At 34.1% G+C, this 19,641-nt stretch overlaps 1 protein-coding gene across 1 annotated transcript in view; it reads left to right on the forward strand.

The window, feature by feature from the left end:
* Nucleotides 1–19,641, forward strand: part of LOC118264408 (uncharacterized) — a 93,764-nt gene that overhangs the window by 31,511 nt on the left and 42,612 nt on the right. The window contains exon 2 of the mRNA XM_050704945.1: nucleotides 11,816–11,985. Within this exon, the coding sequence (XP_050560902.1) occupies nucleotides 11,816–11,985 (170 nt within the window). The remainder of the gene's footprint in view (nucleotides 1–11,815; nucleotides 11,986–19,641) is intronic.

Genomic DNA, 19,641 nt, shown 5'->3' on the forward strand with positions numbered 1-19,641 from the left:
CGATCTTCATCTTTCATATTTTGGATTTAAAAATGTTACTCTGACTTCGGTCGTTATTCAACGCTTAAACAATAGATGAGCAGCATAAAACAATCTTTATTAAGGACATAATCAATAATAATATTATTATATAATCTCTAGTCACGTCTTGCTCAGAATCCTGTTCATTAACTAGTCCTAGCAATTCATAGAACATTAAACATAAACACAAAGCCCCAAGCCCACCACTGTTTCCCATTTGACACGTTTTGCTCAGACACCAGCAAGAAGGCTTTCAAGAAACCACAACAGCACGTCTTCTAACTGAGGAAATTGACAAGCATCCGACTTGTGTCGGCTTCACTGCTTACAATTCTGGCCGACTAGCGACTTGTGAACTTGGTTATGGCTAGAGAAAGGATCGCTTCGCTTCAAAGGTTCTCTTAGGGCTAGTTCAGACATGCGGGCACCACGCGTTCATGAATCGCGCGGTTTGCCATCGCAAAATTGTGATGCTATTCAGACAAAGCGTCGCAGTACAGGCGTCGAGGTACAGGCAGCGAACAAAGCGTCGAGGTATTGACGATAGCCTGACAGGCTGACATTAGGTGCGCTGCTGTAAATACCAACTTAGTTATAAATATAATTTTTTAGGCTTTATTTTGCTTAAATGGGTTGAGGTCACGTATAGGTTAAAAAAAGAGAATTTGTCCAAACTTTGATTTGAGTTTTAATTTGCAGTTAATCTATTTAAATGTTTATTTGGACAGTTCAATAATTTATCTACACATTATATTTACTTTAGCGAAATGTGTCTGTAATAAGATCTGTGGCTTAGTTTCAATTTCATTTTGTACCTTGTGGAAATAGTTTTTAAAATACTCAATTTTTATATTTTAAACTTTTCATCGACTTAAGCAAAGAATATTTTCTACTCTCAAAGAATACTTATGGTACTTACGCATAATCTTAACTTACCAAATAATCTCCACCATTTATATGCATTTTAATGAGGGGAATTGTAAGCGGGACATTATTTCACTGATAATAATGTGCTATGCAAAATACTGGAATTAACGTCCTTGGGTATCTGTGAATATATTTCTTATGTATCCTCTCTGTGCGCTGATATTTATGGCGAGCACCGATGTCTGTGCCAAGGTTTAACTAAGTAGTGCTTGAACGTTGGAACTACATTTTTGAAGCGAAATACTAGAATTACTGAAGCTTAATTTGCTTGGAGATATGGGGTGCAAATGTTTTATGTTGTGTAATAACAATAAAGTTATTTAAATATCACAGCAAACATTATATTTTTACTTACTTAGGATATCAAAACAGATTGGATATTTGTGCAAAGTGGGCTGGGGAATGGAATCATCCAATGACTTCTCCCGCCTTTGGCGAGACAAAAGGGAGTGTCAGACTCTTGCTGACTAAAAATCACCCCGTTCCTACTGATTTTCGATCCGGGGCGAGCGAGTTACTAGGGTTCCCAGTAACTCGCTAGGCAAAGTATAGGTACACAGTAATATTCTATGATAGTTTCCTAATATGGTCACGAACTACTAAAACAACTAACATCGTAGTATATCAGCGACCACTAAATATACTTTAATTATACTACAGAACTGTCTGTACATAATAATACCATGCCACTGCTGAACACATTGAGTTTTAATGAAACCACACAAACTTTACCCGGTGTAATTACTGTGGGTTTACACACATATATCACGACTTACAAGGTTATATTATAATTTGTAGTTATTACTTGTATTAGGATTATAATAAGCAAGTGTTGCTTGATTCTTACCAAGTTTAAAAAATAAGTATATAACAACTAACTGAAAATGTGAAAATTAATCACTGAATAATTATGTATCTTTGTTTCATTTATTACAAATTTTACTATTATTTTTGACATCATGATTTTATTTTAGACATAATTATATAGGAAACTACGTTGTCCTTCTACACGTCTTTAATTTGAAAATTTTTTTTTTAATAAGCTAAAACATTCTAGACCTTTTTGATGAAAATTGTTATTCAAATGTTATGACAATATCTAACGTCATTAATATTTGACACTGCGATGGTAGCGCCGTCTGTCGGATCCAATGTAATTGGATCCGACATTCCAAAATCAACAACTACTAATAAATTAAAAACTAATTAAAAAAACATTGTCCAGCGGACAAAATTGTGAATCTAAGCCATTCTCAGATTCCCTTGAACATACACAAAAAAATTCATCAAAATCGATCCAGTCGTTTAAGTTTGACATACACACTTACAGGAATTATATATATAAAATAACTTTGTGTAACAAGGCAGATTAATTAAATTAAAATAGTTTAAAGACTAAATTATATTAATTTAAGGTACCCTTAATCAACGAGGATCAATCGGCCGTACCCAAACCCCGATTTTCCGACTCTTAAATTCTCCTAACTCCGAAAAGGCCAGCCACTTATAAAGTCTCTGGTGTTTCGGGTGTCGGCGATTGCATACCATCAGGTGATCCGTAAGCTCGTTTACCGGTTTATACCATAACAAAATAAAGAGGTGTGTAAGATTCATAGCAATTGGCATTCCATAGTTTCTGCCTACCTCAATGGGAGACAGACGTGAGGTTATGCATGTATGTGTGTATTAGAAGGAACATAACTGTCGCGGTTAATAATGCTACGGTGTTTATTTTACGTTAAGTTTACCTGTATTGCTAGTTAATTTATTCAACTATAATTTTACCGGTAAATCCTCATAAAATAGAAAATTATTTTGTCACAAACTAGTTACCCAACCACAGACCAAAACGAGCCTAAACAGTAATCAACACTATCTCAATATAATCAACATCTATTGTTGTTACAATTGACATTTAAATTAACTAAGTGATGTATATGCGATCGTATCTATTAACCATAATAATTGTACATACATTGCGTAGTTATAGAGGATAGAATACATTTGCAATGTAATAAAACCAGCAACGAAGAGCGTACAATTTTAACTAACACGCTACGATTATTATGATAATTTGGGAAGGGTGTAATATATGCCACTGTTTGCATAATTCAACGATGCCGATGTATGACGCTGTCGTGTTAACCTAATTACTTAATAGGTGTATTTTACACGTTTTTAAGGTGAAATAAATTTGCATCCTATTTTAGTTACTGAAAGGGAAGATAACATCGTTTGATTTTCATGTAAAAACAATATTTTTTAATTCTTAATTTAATCAAATTTTGAATTTGATCAAAAATAAATTATTTTTTAAGTCAGGTACCTCTTCGTGAGAAATACTAATACTTCCTGAAAAATACTATGCTGAAATCCACATCAACATTGCTTTAGCCTAACGCGAGATAATCACGCACATACAAACAGGTCAAACTGAAAATCTCCTTATTTGAAGTCAGTTCACAATTTCATTTTTGACAAATGTTCGATGATTTGTATTCAGACTCATCTACGATTATTAATACATACCTACCTAAGCTAAATAATGTTAACATTCTGACCTCTTTGCTTAATCTTTTAAACACGACATACCCCTTTTTACGATGAGTAATCCTTCCATAGCCATTTATCTTCTTACTTCGTAGAACGGAGGATTTTGTCGACGTTACACTTTAGCTTGCTACATAGGAATACGGTATTTGCTTGCTTGCAGTAATATGCATGTCTTGAGATCAATTATATAATTAATCAAATCAAACCAAATTAATAAGACTTTTAAAGAGATATATCATTACGTCACGTCGTAATCCTCAGAGGAGTTTGTAGAGGTACAATTTACAGCCACATTTATAATACCCACTTTTCACCACAATGCTGCGTACGCACTTTTTAAGGGATTAAAAAACGTTGCATAAACAATTTTTAGCTTTCTATCTTGAAAATTGCGGAATGTTCCATACATACACTCCCCCCCATTTTAGAAAAGTGGGGTTTAGAAAGGCAGATAGGTAAAGTGGAAGGTGCTCCAACTTTCAACTAGTTTCACATACGAAATCTTATCAGTAACTCGTTTCATTGCGACGTGTAGAAAGGATAATAAAACAAACAAACACAATTTCCCTTTTATAATATGATAGTATGTATTAAGTGTAACTAGAAGTTAGCTGCACCAGATTCTTCTTATTTATTAACTGGGTGCAGCAGACCACATACAAACGAATTTCACTGAAACATTTTCATCAGTCCATCGAAATGCAGTCATCAATAGAGCTCTACCAAACTAACTTTAAATCCCACTTACCTATTGGAAACAATACTGTTACGAATCCCCGCGAGGCCACAATACTTGCTTCGGAACAGCCAATAATATCGACTCTCAAGCCTCTCCACTATTAGTGAACTAGTGACAGCTCTGTAAGTTCACATCAAGCTACACATTACCACTATAAACTGACCCTCGAATGTAAGGAAAGATCGTACAATGCGAGGCCATGATAAACTGGTTTTGTATAACTTGAAGTGCCTCGTGTTGACCTATTTCCTGCAACCAATACAAGTTGCAGCGAAAAGTAAAATTTTAATTGAATTTTGTACCCGTACGGAAACAGTTGAAATATTTCAGTTCAGTCACAATTCGTTATGTATTTCGTCTGTTGTTCATGCAACTGCAACTGCTAACTGGGTGGTATTAGTGTTTTAGGTTTCGTTTCCAAATTATCCTGACATTTTATTTTGGTGCTGTCTGGTTTTAATGTTTCATTCACATATTATTATATTTCCATTCACTTCGTATGAGTACAGTCATATTAATATTTCAGAAATAAATAAAGATAAAGATCCATTTATTTGTTCAAACATGTATATACATATAAAAAAATACATACAAAGAATTGATTGCATGAAAGATAGTAAAATACAAAAAGAGTTCAGACATGTTTGCTACCTGATGTAAAGTGCAAATGTGTACATATTAAAAATTTACTTACATTGATAAAATAAAACAATTTAAATTACTGTAATATAATATAAAAAATAAGTAAAATAAATCTTATTTATATTGTCAAAGTTGTCTTGATAAATATCTATAAATTCTATATATAACCTTGACGGAGTCTAGTTTTTGCTGATGGGTATAACCTGGGTGTCTTCAAAGCCCGAGTGAATAAGTTGCTTATGGGCAGACGTGCTCCATCTTAGGCCGCATCATCACTTACGATCAAGTGAGATAGCGGCCAAACGTCGACCCATTAAATGTAAAAAATACGACTAATATATATGTAGAGCGAAAGGTATACTCGTGACATTTTATAACTTCTAACTGATGACGAGAAAGTCCATTAGTCGATAATTAACTTGTAAAATTTCCAAAATGTACAATTCTTGTAAGTCCTACGTCTATTTTATTTCAGTTGTAGTTTATTCCATGTTTGCTAAAGTAAGATGTGTGTTGAGCACTACTCAGCACTGCTGCTGTGTTCTCAAACAAACAGTATCGTGTTACCTCCACACCGCACTACTAGTAAGTCAACAGCTTATTTTACACTTGTCTTGACACATGCTACAAACACACTAAAAATTTGTTACAATAGTGATAAAATGTATTTTGGTTAGACTGTACCTCGATATCATTTTCCAATTAAATCAGTTTGGAGGATGAAAATAAATTGAACCGATAAATTATAGTGCTTCGGTGATCGACGGGCTTTACTATCAGGTGATCCGTCTGCTCGTCTATCGACTTATAAAAAAAATGTCTTTAAAATTTTAAAAATAGACTTTTTTATCTTTTCTTTATCTATAGTACCTTTAGTAAACAAATATAAACTCTATTCTCTTATGAAAAAAGAACATTATAGCATTTCTTAACACACAGATCTCTTATTATTTAATTCGAAAATACTCTTCTAAGAGTCTCGAACGAAAACAGAGTTCCTAATTTATGAGGCCATCACACAGCGGAGTCGTAAGTTAAACGGAATCGTAAACATAAATAAATACTAAAGGAACGGTTCCATGGGTAGGAGCAAATAAAGTAAATATTCATAGAAAACTTCATGGAACATTATACCTACTCCGTTACGTAACATTACCCTGCGTTATTTACTTCAGTGAAAAGAGTTTAGGTACTAAATCAAGGCTTTACAGTCTAGTAACGTTTTTCTTCTGCGCCTTGATTGCTACAAACTTATTCTTCTTTTCATTTCAGCCGACTAATCGTTGTTTCAAATCGGCCAATGGAGCATCTCCTAAGTTTTCGCAATTTCATGGTCGGAACTCAGTGTAACGATGACTCGTTAGATCGGGCCCTTTCTAATTTACCGCACGACCAGACAAACTTGAGGTTACGTCACGTATTATTATAACATGGCCGGTCTCTTTTTAAACTTTCCTCTAACTCCGAACTATTCACCTTGGGATCAGCGAAGTTATCGCGCACGATAATCAAAGTTTCTGCTACGGATTAGTCGCGGATCGTTTTGCGATTTATTGGATCTAATAATTTTATGTCCACATATATATTACTGATATTACTGCATGAACTCTAATTAAACTTATTTATGCTACGATTAATTTTTGGGTGTATCCTAAAAGCTATTTATGAAGCAAACAATTTGTGATAGGTAAATTGAGAGTTGAATATCACATTACCATTTCCCGATTTTCATTGCAATAGCTTGATAAATCCATGCATAAAATAACTCGTTATTTAATGGATCTCTCAGTAGCTACACGAAGCTCTAAGCACTTCGGAGTTTCTTCCTCGTTTCATGCAAGATTAGCTTCAAATTATTCATAGTAGCTATACTCCAGCACCGCTTAAACTTAAACCTCTTACAATTTCGAATCAGTCGCGTCACCATTACGCTTCAGTTTTCAAATAGAATTGAACAAATCATTTCAATAAAGGGAGAGGGATCCGCAAAAAAAAACAAAACACTCGGAAAATTGCGTTTCGTAAAATAAGGAAGTTTTTATCCAATATCCTTTCACGAATGATGGGGCTCTAGCGTGGGGCCGTAAAACAGGGCATCTGGCTATACCAGGCGGACATTTTTATTTCGTCGATAAAATAAAAATAAGTTAAAAATATGCAATTCCTGGTTAAATGTACGCACAGAATATTAAACCGTAAATAATGCACAAAACAATCATTTTTAGTGTTTTATTTTTATTTTTGTGTATATCCACATTTATTTTTATAGTTCTTTTTCTTATTTCATTTCTCGGGTGCTGCTTGTGCCTAGTGTTGTACCAAATAAATTAATTATTTTTCCTTCTTTCTTTAAACCATATCCTGTGGAAATGCATCTGATATTTTAACATAAAAACTTGACATTCCACTTTGTCTGTTTGTTGGTTTCAAACACAATTTATTAATTATTTTAATAAATTAGTTTGTAGAAACTAAACAACATTCCTAACCCGCTGAGCACTATAACCCACTTCTCCCTCATTTCCATCTGTCTTGAGGAAACAAAAATGTGCGCGATGTTTGGAGTACAAAACAGACGGAGCGAAAGTGGGACACTCGGGTTCTTGTCGCGAAAAATTGCATCTGCCCCGAGCTAAGAGGGGAACTAGTTAATTTAATAAGGAAAGTATTACTGGTTGCTATCTCATTTTCTGTTTGCAATTGCATCAGGATTACTTGACTTGTTTTCAGTATAAAAGAATTTGAAGATAGCCAACTTTCAGCTACATTTTGGAAATAACAACGACTATTTATTCTCCCCAAGCTAGAATTTTAGAGCTAATTGCAGACAACTGCAGTTAGAAGTAGCTGCGTCTTATCTTAACTGTCCGTTTAGCTTAGTTTTTAAACGAAAGTTTTGAACCGAAACTTTCAACAAACTCCGACGTAAAATGGGCGAGCGCTGGGGAAAAAGAAACAAAAACAGCTACCAGTCGCGAAAAGTACTTGAAGGTGAAAGCAGCAGTATGAGTCATTAAGACAATCCTTACGTGAAGAAAAATTATTTATTCGAGGATTTAATATCGATCAAAACGAAGTGTGGTGAAAACGTATGACTTCGTCAACAAATCACACCCTCCCATACATTCACGTAACGGAGGATACAGGTGATATACCGTAATCGTGGTCGGATCCATTAAACCTCCGCATTACCGTTTAAAACAACATCGCCTAACAGAATATTTTACAGCCGACCGCTCGTATTTATGCAAATCCAAGACACATTTCACTACACGCTGTATTCATGTTTTTCCACCTTCTTATACCTGGACCGTATTAAAATTTATAGAGAGCACATAAGAAGGGTCGCTCCGATTGAATGTTTTATTAAGCACTCTGCGCGGATATCGTGGGTAGTGGTTAGTTCACAAGAAAAAGTAGCAGGCACTGAATAGTAATACTAATCCGGAGATTATGAAAAGCGAAAGAACTTAGCGTATTCTTTCGAGACTAAATCACGATGGGATCGTGTTTCAGATTACATTGAGTGTTACACGAACACTCTCAGATTTGTTTGTGTTTCAACGAACCGTTTTATCGGTTGGTAATCTCTTTTATGTGAACACATTTTTTGCTTAAGCTATCGGAAAATTCTAGAGAATTAGGGCGGATTCAGGTGAAGCAATGTTTTATGAATCAAAGTAAAGTTCAAAGGATTTGTATTAAAACAAAAAATGTAACCCTGACTGATCATAGCAGCTTTATTAATTTCGAAGATTCCTCGAAGGACGAAGATCCCCAAAAAGTAAAAGAATAAGTATTTTTAAATCGATAATTAAAAGTTAATAACTTGTAATAACAAGAACAGACGAAAAGTTATTCTATTATACCTACGTATTAACCCAAGCTTGTACAGGAAAAATGTGCGATATAATGTTATGTTTACGATCATAATACAGTAAAAGCAACAATCAATTTGATCAATAGTGTTCCGATGGCAGTAACTTGGCCAACTCCAATTTGCCAGCAATTTCTCCCACACAATGTTATACAACGGACCTTGATCACTGATTATACGACAACTTTATATCACAATACACACACACACACACACACACACATCAAACAGCCATAACTGATCGTACGAGGGTTGAGTGGCAGTTATTGGAAACACATACGTTATAGATAATGATAGGATGGGACGAACGCTTAATTTTAACATCATCCTAAAATAATTACTCACTATAACATAACGCGTTTGACGTAAAGTGCAAAATCCCTACTTTATATGCGTGGCCTTGTTTGTGTTCTGTGACTATTAAATCAGTTGAGGGTCGGCTTTCAAAACGACATAACGCCAGAACAAATGTCCCGACCGTTGACTCGTGACGTAAGCCACTACATTGTACAATATTGTTCTTAGACATAGTAATTGAGCTTGCCGCAATAAACAATAGATGGCGTTGGTGAATTTGGTATTAAGATCCGAATCACGCAAGCATTTGCATGGTAGTAACGATTTCATTATACAGTCTGTTTCTAGCATTTAGATGAACTTTAAACTTTGATGAAGCTGTTTACGTATACTTCTACTTTCTTCCAAAATAAATATATCTTGAGATATAAATTAGGTCTGAAAATTAAGTTTAATTAGTTTTCAGCCTTTTAGCTTGGAAATTAGTTTGTGTATTACTAATGATGTAAATTAGTTTGTTACTTTATTTAGGAAGTTCGTTTATCATTCTTCTTTAAGACAAAAGTATCTATAAGGAATTGTTTAAATAATAACGATGTAGACTCCACATTTTTCTCAAAACGTACCTACGTATTTTAATGTAAAGTAATACATAAAAATATTTTATAGCAACGCAATAATTGCCTGGGGGCTAAACGGTAACAGGAGGGTCTAAAATAAACAACATCTCAAGGATAGCGAAAAAAAGGAAAGTAAGAAACATTTGGCGACCGTTTTTATTTCCAATAGCCCACGCTTGTAAATGTGTGGTGAGGGGCGTGCCATGAATAACTATGCAGCATTATTGGCTGGAGTGGGCAAAGGTCGTTCGCTGTAATGTCAATAAAAACAACGATCTAAAACAATAAACTATGGACCAAGTGGCCAGATTTGTAGATAAATAGACACAAGAAGTAAAACACAACTTGTTGGAGAAACGGGTTGAAGTCTTTACACAATAAATTTTCGAACAGCGAACATGGTTAGAATAAAATGTATGAATAAAGGATTTCTGCAAATTAACAATTAATTTTCTAATATATTACCATCGACCGTTCTAGAGATTTTGCAAGAATAATATCAGTCACGCGAAACGACCATGTTTTAACATTTTTGCCATATTCCGACGCAATACGTTGAAATATTTGGGTGGATATTTATAAATGAATACTCCGAGCTTGGAATTTTTTAAACGAGGTTTTCAAAAAGGTTTTTCACTGTTAAAGAATACCTTTTAGCTGTTTCTACGCCATACTATATCATAACTCATTGTTCTACTTCAGGGCTGAGAACAATTTTTCTTTTCTTTAGTAATATTTTGTCGGTATTTTTTATCAGATCAGATAAATAAAATGTCTATCGTGTTCCTGAATTTTTCTGGGAACTTGTCACAAAAATTTTAGGCTAGTGGAATTGGGTGGAGAAAAAAAAAAGTATATAAATATTTTAAGGGTTTTTTAAGGGGGAGAAAATTATCACTTCTCCCGCCTTGGGTGAGGTGAGAGGGAGTGTCAGACAAAAAACCATCCCGTTCCTACTTTTGTTTTTCGAGCCAGAGCCCCGGTAAACCGCTAGGTAGTCATATTCTATCTAGAACTAAGCTGTTAAGGTCTGACTAACTAACATTATTTTTTAATTTTGCTATAATATCACCAGTTTCACAAACAAACTCATTTTGCGCACGTTATAGAGCTACAAACATACATATTGAACTAAAACTTTAACCAAATCCAATAGCAAAACTAAAATCAGTGCAAACTACAATTTGTTGTTTAATTACAATACTATAGTCTGCAAACAGTTAATACTGAAACTATTGGCAGAAGTTCAGCTAACCAGTAATTGGGGGGAGCAGAGACGATGGACTAAGATAAGAATAATATAGAGAGAAGGAATTTGGAGCATTGCGATAATAAATAGATCTGTGTCAAGATAACGGCTTAACTAACTTATAAATGGAGCCTAAATTCCCGACATGTTTCTCGTGAAGTTGGTACAAAGTCACATCAATACGTTCAAGGTTTTTGATTGGTTCACTCGATAGTCGCGTTCTTGTTTTCTCCTACGAGGTGACTGTAACTGTAACTTGTACGTTTACGTATTGTTCGTGAGTTTGTGAATTTGTGATATCGTTTCCAACTTCATTGCCTGTTTATTTTATTCGCGTTGAATGTAAATGTTTAGTTTTGTTTGTTTATTTTTTTTTATATTTTTAACAGAAGAACACTTTTTTTTTCAAATAAGTACTTATTTTCTTGGTGTCTACGTTTCTTAGTCTTCATTACAAGCCCAGTAATAGTATAATTATCACCATGTTTTTCCACTTTTCGCTTAAAGTCTACCGACTTTATAAAGTTACTAGCTACTTCCACGCGGTTTCACCCGCTCTGCTCGGTTCCTATTGATCGTAGCGTGATGATTTATAGCCTATAACCTTCCTCGATAAATGCGCTATTCAACACAAAAAGAATTATTCAAATCGGACCAGTAGTTCCTGAGATTAGCGCGTTCAAACAAACAAACAAACAAACTCTTTAGCTTTATAATATTAGTATAGATTTATAATATTAGTATAGATTAGTATAGATTACCTACTAATTTTAATCGGTTTATCTTTACTGTTTCACTTTAGAAACACAACTTTGGAAAAATATAAAATTATGATAGATACGAAAAACAATCCTCTAATACGAAATATAACATTTTGTTCATTGTTGCAGCCCGCAGTGTGTCCCATACGATCACAACACTAGAAGTGCCGCTGTGGGCGGACCCGCGGCGCGAGGCCGAGCTGCGCTGCCAGTACATGCGGCAGCAGCACGAGCCGCCGCTGCACTCCGTCAAGTGGTACCGAGACATGCACGAGATCTTCCGATATACGCCGCAAGAGGTCAGTACTTGTGCTGTTGTTGGTTAAGGTATTTTTGAAAAGCAGACATTGTAGTGAACTATGTAGAAGTATTTCAACTGTACTTGAAAATTACAGAACATTAATTTATTACAGAGTAAGGATTTAAACACAAAACTAATCTCAAAACAGAAGGTGAAACTGTCATCTTCACTCTATTAACTAAACTTCAACAAATCCATTTATAAGTTAATTTGAAACAAATCAACTATAAATTCTTAGTAATCTTTAATTAATAGGGACGGGGTAATGTATCTAGAAGTTCAAATAAATATACATTGGAAAGTATTTGTTTCCGTAAAAAAAAAATATTTGTCTAATATTTTAAACTTATCTGTAATGGTGCTCCCACACACAAGTTATCTAGACACACGGCAGTGTGTCCGCCAAGTTCGAGCAAAAAAACCGACACACCGGCCGTGGGTTATATTACACGAACCATTTCGGGCCAAGTTCGACCCACCTATAACTCAAAATCTATTTTATCTACGCATATGAAATTTCTAGCATCTGTCGAGACCTACTTATTTATCTAAAATACAAAATTTCATTAATGTACCTATTGTAGGTCTTGAGATATTGACGTCAGAAAATCGCTATTTTTACTATACACTCACTGACTGACTGACTCACTCACTCACTCACTCACTCATCAAAAACCTAGACCACTTCCAATGGTCGTATTGACTTGAAATTTGGCATGGAGGTAGGTCTTTGGGTCAAGATAAAGGAAAAAATCTGAAAATGGCCAAGTGTGAGTCGGTTTTAAAAATAATGAAGGTGTAAATTCATACCCTTAAGGAACTAAAACAAAAAAAAATATCTATATCTTCCAATGGTCGTACCGACCTAAAATTCGTTACGAAGGTTTGTATTTAGTCAAAGTAAAGTAAAATAAGAAAAAAAGAAAATAAACCTTACAAAAATAAATGAAATCCCACCCAAAACATAAATGTGAAAGGCTGCCAAGTTCGATAATATTGGAATGCTTCGCCTATAAAAGAAGTGAGATCTAAATAAGTACCAAGTTCCATACACAGACCTCATTTAAAAATGATATAACTTGGCAAGTTTTAATAGAAAATTATATACTTGACTCATTGCGTTTAGTAGGTTTATAACAAAGTGTGTGAAAACTTGCCAATTTGTTATATCATTTTTAACTGAGGTCTGTGTATGGAACTTGGTACTTATTTAGATCTCACTTCTTTTATAGGCGAAGCATTCCAATATTATCGAACTTGGCAGCCTTTCACATTTATGTTTTGGGTGGGATACATATAACGTTATACAACAATGTGTAACAATAACATTTGTGTTTAAACAAATTATAACAGTGGTTGTAGAGTATGTTACATGCTGTTATAAATGTTACACAATGTTGTATAACGTTATATAACTGCTGTGTGGGAGCACCATAAGACATTAAAATAAAAATTAGTCAAACTTCAGATCAATGTAAAGTTCTATTTTGAGAAACGAATATACGCTGAAGCATTTCGCTGTGACATGGCGGCTGGCAGTCTGATGTTTGAGGTCAGAACCAGACAGATGCTTTGTCAGACATCAGACCGATTGCAAAACCAAAAACTATTCCCAGAACACCATGTATCGTGAATAAACATTTATGTACTGTGTATGCAAGCCTTAGTTTTTTGGGTATCCGTTTGTTTTTTTTAAACTATCGTACATTTGATTACATCGATATGCAACTGTTTTTCTATGGGATAAACCGGTAAACGAGCGGATGGATGACCTCTGTGTACCTCTACCAACCTCTTCGGAGATCAAAGGCGTAACGATACGATACGATTTAAATATTTTTCTAAGGTTTTAGGGCCAAAACAGAAAATATAGAAATGAAATATAGTAATTATAACTTATTTCAGACATATTATCCGATGAGATAATTTCCTAGAAGTACGTTGAATTTCGGATAACCCTCGTTAAACTATTAACGAGCCATCAGATCTACGAATCGGACACGGCAATTAAAATCGTAATGCTCATGTGTCAATCGGATCACTATCACGCCAGAACTGAGCCTGTCACGATCCGATTGTGGTTTCAATAATTTTAATGTGACATGACACAGTGAACCCTAGGCCAATGGTTCCGTATTTTAATGTCAGCCCATTTGATACTAATTAGGCTTTGTCTAGTTTATCCAGCCAATCAGTTTAGTGGTGAAACAGTCGATTTGTGTTCAGTTAAATAAATTCTATATTTTAATGTAAAGCTCTGGGGATTAGCGCGTGATTTTGTTTTGTTGATGTTAATTTTATGTTTGCTGTTTTGATCCAGTAGTTTGGATGATGAATACGAGTAAATAATGCAATGTGTTGGATTTTTGGTTTAATTGTGAAAAACTTGCATTACTGATCTCAGGTTTTGTGTGTGGTTTTAGTGATAACTTAAAGTTGTACTTGTACCATTATAGGGTGATTCAAAGTCAAAAGTGAAAATTATTTATTTCAAATAGACCGGGAAGGCACTTTTGAATGTCAAAGCAAATATTTTTAATAAAAAAAGTCTGTCTGTCAGTCAGTCCTCTAGATTTATCACAGCATTAGCATCAGCGGTAATTTACATTGTTCTAATTAAATTAAAGTAATACCTATTTTTTATTCGTATTCATTCTTAAGGCGAATTTGACGTTTCAAAGATACTTACATGAGACAATAGTTTAAATAACTTTTAATGATTAGCCTTAAATATCTAATAATTAAATCACACACATACGTGGAATATTCGACACTTAACAATTCTATTGTGTTGATCGTGTGTGTGTTAAGTTATCAGCATAATTACACACGCCGGTGGCCGTGACGCCGCTTTGTGCTGACTGTACAAAGCCGATCGTGTTTGCAAACGTTCAACCCGTCACTCTCTCGGAGTGAAACTGTCAAAACATTCAGGTACTGCGAAGTACTTACTCCTCAGACACACAGATGTAATGGGTAGATTACTTTTGCCAGTTACGTGTTGTAATTGTGATTTGGGAATGGAAATTCTAAAAATAGTGTGTTGAATATTTTTAGGATCTTGTCCATAGCATAACTGCTATAATATAGAAGAAGTTGCTTCTATTGAACAGTAGTCAATAACAAATTAAAAGTACCCTTAACCGACGAGCATGCATGTAAAGACTGGTGACTGTGATAAAGCCAAAGAGGTATGTAAGATCCGTAGCAATTGGCGTGAGGTTATGTATTGATGTATGTATGTACATTCAAGACAGTATGTAAGATATCATCTTATTTATCATTTACTTCCATTGCCTACTTAAATATAATATTATTATTGATATATTTCCGCCAGTATTTAACTACTAAATACATATATGACATGGTTAGTTAAAAACAGTATTTTTTGAAAATTGCTGACGAATGTCAATATGTAAGAGTATTAGAGACGTTTACACTAGTCAGATACATTCTAACGTGATGATACTAGATGCGTATCATTTTAAACTTTAAATGCTCTGCTACAAAGTTCAAAAAGCGGACCATTTTAAAACTAAATTGTATCTAGACTTCTGAATCATACATCCATGTGAAGCTAACGCGTACGTGTTGTTATCTACTTGGCACCAATATAACTGCGTCGGGACGTCGAACATTCCGGATATTTCCAGATATTTCCAGAAATTTCCAGAATAAATTCACAGTCTATCCAAAATTGAAATTGTATTTGCAATTCTGCGAATACATCGTTAGAGACGAGGTTTCCGATGGCAACTGTTTTAACAAGCAATTGTCAATTCTAAAAACGATGTCTGTAGTTCATCAGAATTGCAGAAATAGTGGCTTTCGTCAGTCTTGTGTTGTGTTCTTCGGGAACAATAAATTGCTATGAAACGTGTCGATGTACTAGGAGAATAATTAATGAGGAGAATTGGAAAATGTAGTGTTGCACGCTAGACGCTGCCCTAAAAACAAATAATCGCATTGTTTGTAAATATTTGAAACAATTTGTCGTATTGACATCTTAAGTTAATGTTGTAGTATATACGAAAGCGATACTTAAGCATTTTAATAAACATACTATGCATATATGGAAGTACCAACCTCGTTTTTATATATACTTACTATTGTTTAATAATATGTATTTTTACTTTTTCTGAAGATAAGGAAAAAATATTTCTCCATCATATTGGCACCCATCATTCCTATATTTATCGCCAAAATAGACTTCCTGTGTTTGAGGACACACATAGACGTAAAGTAAATAATATGTACCATGTAACATAGTACTCTTATTTGTCATAATTATTTGCCAAGGACGTGACCTACATTATGTCTTTTTGTTTCGTTGAGGAAATGAATCTGTACTGGACTGGCTATTATCACATGTTAACAAGCTATTTAGCAATTACAGTTTAATGTCTGGACGTCTCTGGGGGACCTACATATGTTCAGCAGTGGACGTCTTGGGGCTGATATGATGATGATGTTGATGAATATGTGGAAAACTCTAGGAATATAAAAGTACACGATATTTGACTGCGCAGTTGACTCGTGACTGGGCAAACCGTGTTGCGGGTTCGTTTTCCGTACGAAGCAACTCTTTGTGTGATTCATAAATTGTTTACTTATGTGAATTTGTATGTTTTTGAACGCATCCATCACACGGGAGGAAATCCCAGTGTGGAATAAAGTTTTTGTAAAAACTAAATATATTGAATATTTTTTGAAAAACATTTAAGTTCGAAAACGTAGTTATAACTCTAGTGTTGTTCATTAGGCCTTCTTAAGGCAGCGCTGATCCTTACATGTAGGCAATCTGTACTGTACAGTACAATACTGTACATACACATTATAAATAGGCGACGATACTTATTTGTTTGACGATTATTCTAATCCCGAAATCAATATTAATAATCTACACATATAAAACCTAATATGTAAAATAAATAAAGCACATACAAGTAATACAATGAAACGTACCTTTTAATAAAAACAAAATATTATTTACCTAAAAAAATCCTTTCAGTAAATAAGTTCTTCCAATTTCTACGTACAGTGAAAGTCGGACAGGTCGCAAAGGAAACTTTGATTTATACTCGCAATACTAGAGGTACTGATTTATCACCCCAGGCTTAGTATTCAATTCGCTGGAAAAACAAAGTAAATAAGACTGTACTGCTGAACTTTAATAAGATGGTGACCCTTCAGGAAATGCTCCGTGCTGTCTGTCTGTGTTTATTTGTGTTTGTTTATGGAGATGTATTCATCTTCATAGTTATTTGAAGATACTAGCATCAATCCGTTGCTATTTAAAAGACGTAAAGATTTAAATTACATTTGTGGTTGATTTATTATTTTACTATCGTTTATTTTGTTTCTTTCATTAATAACAAATCTATATATTGTTACAGTTAAATATGAACTCGAATAATAAGAAATAAAAATAAATAAATATGTACAACTTAAAATAAACTTAAAGAGAAAGGACAAAACACAAATTCAATCCATTAGGCGTCAAGAAACTCATCCGAATCACTATCCTTGGGGAACATTATAATAACTAGATGGGATTTTACTTTATGTCAATAATCTATAGACACGCTCAAAACGTAATAAACTTAACAACAAGAAAGTAGCTAATGCTAATAATTAAATAACAAAGTTGTGCAACCGACCACACACCGTGTAACGGGTTCGATTCCCGCACGAAGGAACTATTTGTGTAATCCACAAATTGTTGGGTCACATTTGGTTGGGTGTGTGATCCACAAGTCTGGGTGTCATGTGTATGTGAACTTGTATGTTTGTAAACGCATCCTTAACACAGGAGAATATCCAAATACGGGGCAATGTTTCTTATATGTATATGTATAAAAAAGTGACATATTGAAATCTCAGCTGAGCAAAACAAAATAAGCGAGGCATTTGATTCCAGGGAAGTTATTTACCCTCCAAGAGGACTCTTTTCCTCGCACACAATATTAACTTCGTTATCACAGGATTTTTCCACGCCTCAGTTGTTGAGTCCACGCCTTATACCGCACTTTCCATCAACACGATATTTTTATACTATTGACTCTTGCCCTTTACTTTAAAGGTCAAAGTCCCTTGAAGGGTACAAGTGGTCACTAGCTATTGTTTTAAGCACAATCAATATTACTTAAACCGTTTCTATTTAACTCTTTAGTAACTTTACTTGCAGTTCTTTGAAAACTTGTTGATTTGCTTCGTTAAAAAACTTTTTCTTACTGAAATCGTTCGTAGTTTTTCAAATTAAAGTAACTTTGGTTTAAATCATTCATGTACGATTAATATTTAAGTACTTTGTAAGTGTTTGATAGTAGTTAGTTTCTAGTGAACAATTGATTTTATTATTCTGGTTTATTTAACGAGTGAGTGTCACTTTGTTGTTTTAAGAAGTCGTTGTCATTTTATTTATTTACTAGCTGACTAGATGATACCCGCCGGCTTCACTCGCGTAGATTACGCTATCTGTGACTAATAAAAGTAGCCTTAATTACTGCTTAGTACATATGCCAATAAAATGTCAACTCAGTCCAGTTATTTCAGGGATTAACCAGATCAAACAGACAGACAAAAACTTAAAAAGGAGTTATTTTTATATTGCAAATAGACACTCCAATAATATTTATTAGTATAAATTTAGATTTTATTACTCTTTTATTTTCTAATAGTCATCTTTTCATATTTATCATATTGTACCGATTCTGTGACGTATCGATTATTTCTATTATCTGTTACAAATAATTATAAATTTCTAGTAGAAACTATATGGCTCCGGTACTAAAAATGACAATTTTCAGGCTCAACAGAAATAAATCCTAATGTCCGTTTCAAAACGCAACCACTCTCCGTAATACGAGTGCGTTATTTGACATATTATTATTTACATAATAATAGTAATGATAGCGTGACGTCCCTCACATTACATTACCTTAATAACTCGCAATAACATTAGTCCAACACTAATACAATCCAATTTCCTCGGCCTCTAGAACAATGTTGAAACCTTGAAAGAAGACTCACAAAACTTTAAGATTAATTTCCTACAACTAATTGAATAAACTTTGTATTCAAGGTATCGAGTTAGAACTCTAGATGTAATAGAAACAAAATGGCGCAAGTATTTTTTTTAGATTGGTGCGGTTGACTTAGCAACTGGCTACCGGGCAACGTATAGCGAGCTCTATTCCCATATCTATCAACTCTGTGTGTAATCCACTAATCTTGTTCCTCGTTTAAACGCATTCACGACACATTAGAAAAACATGTATGAGGCAAAGCTTAATTACAAAAAAAAGAAGTGATCGTATGAAACGTAACACTGACTTTTTCATTACCAATTACTTTATGAGTCTCATGTTATGGGAGAGCAAAAACACAGTGCACTGCATATACCTTTATAACTGAAAGATTTCGAAAAACCGAAAAATATATTTTCCCGATCCACTATGCAAACAGAGATCCCTTAGTCGGTAATAACATGTATCATATTTTGTTTCATTTTTATTCGATCATAAAAGAAGAGTACCTCTTGTATACATTAATTTTAAATAAAATCAATTGTAATTTTATCACGTATTCCCAAACAAACTACCAATAAAATTAAGTGAGTGTAATGCAATGAAACACATTGTAGTTTACACCA

Source organism: Spodoptera frugiperda, chromosome 26, assembly GCF_023101765.2.
Source record: "Spodoptera frugiperda isolate SF20-4 chromosome 26, AGI-APGP_CSIRO_Sfru_2.0, whole genome shotgun sequence".
NCBI lineage: Eukaryota > Metazoa > Arthropoda > Insecta > Lepidoptera > Noctuidae > Spodoptera > Spodoptera frugiperda.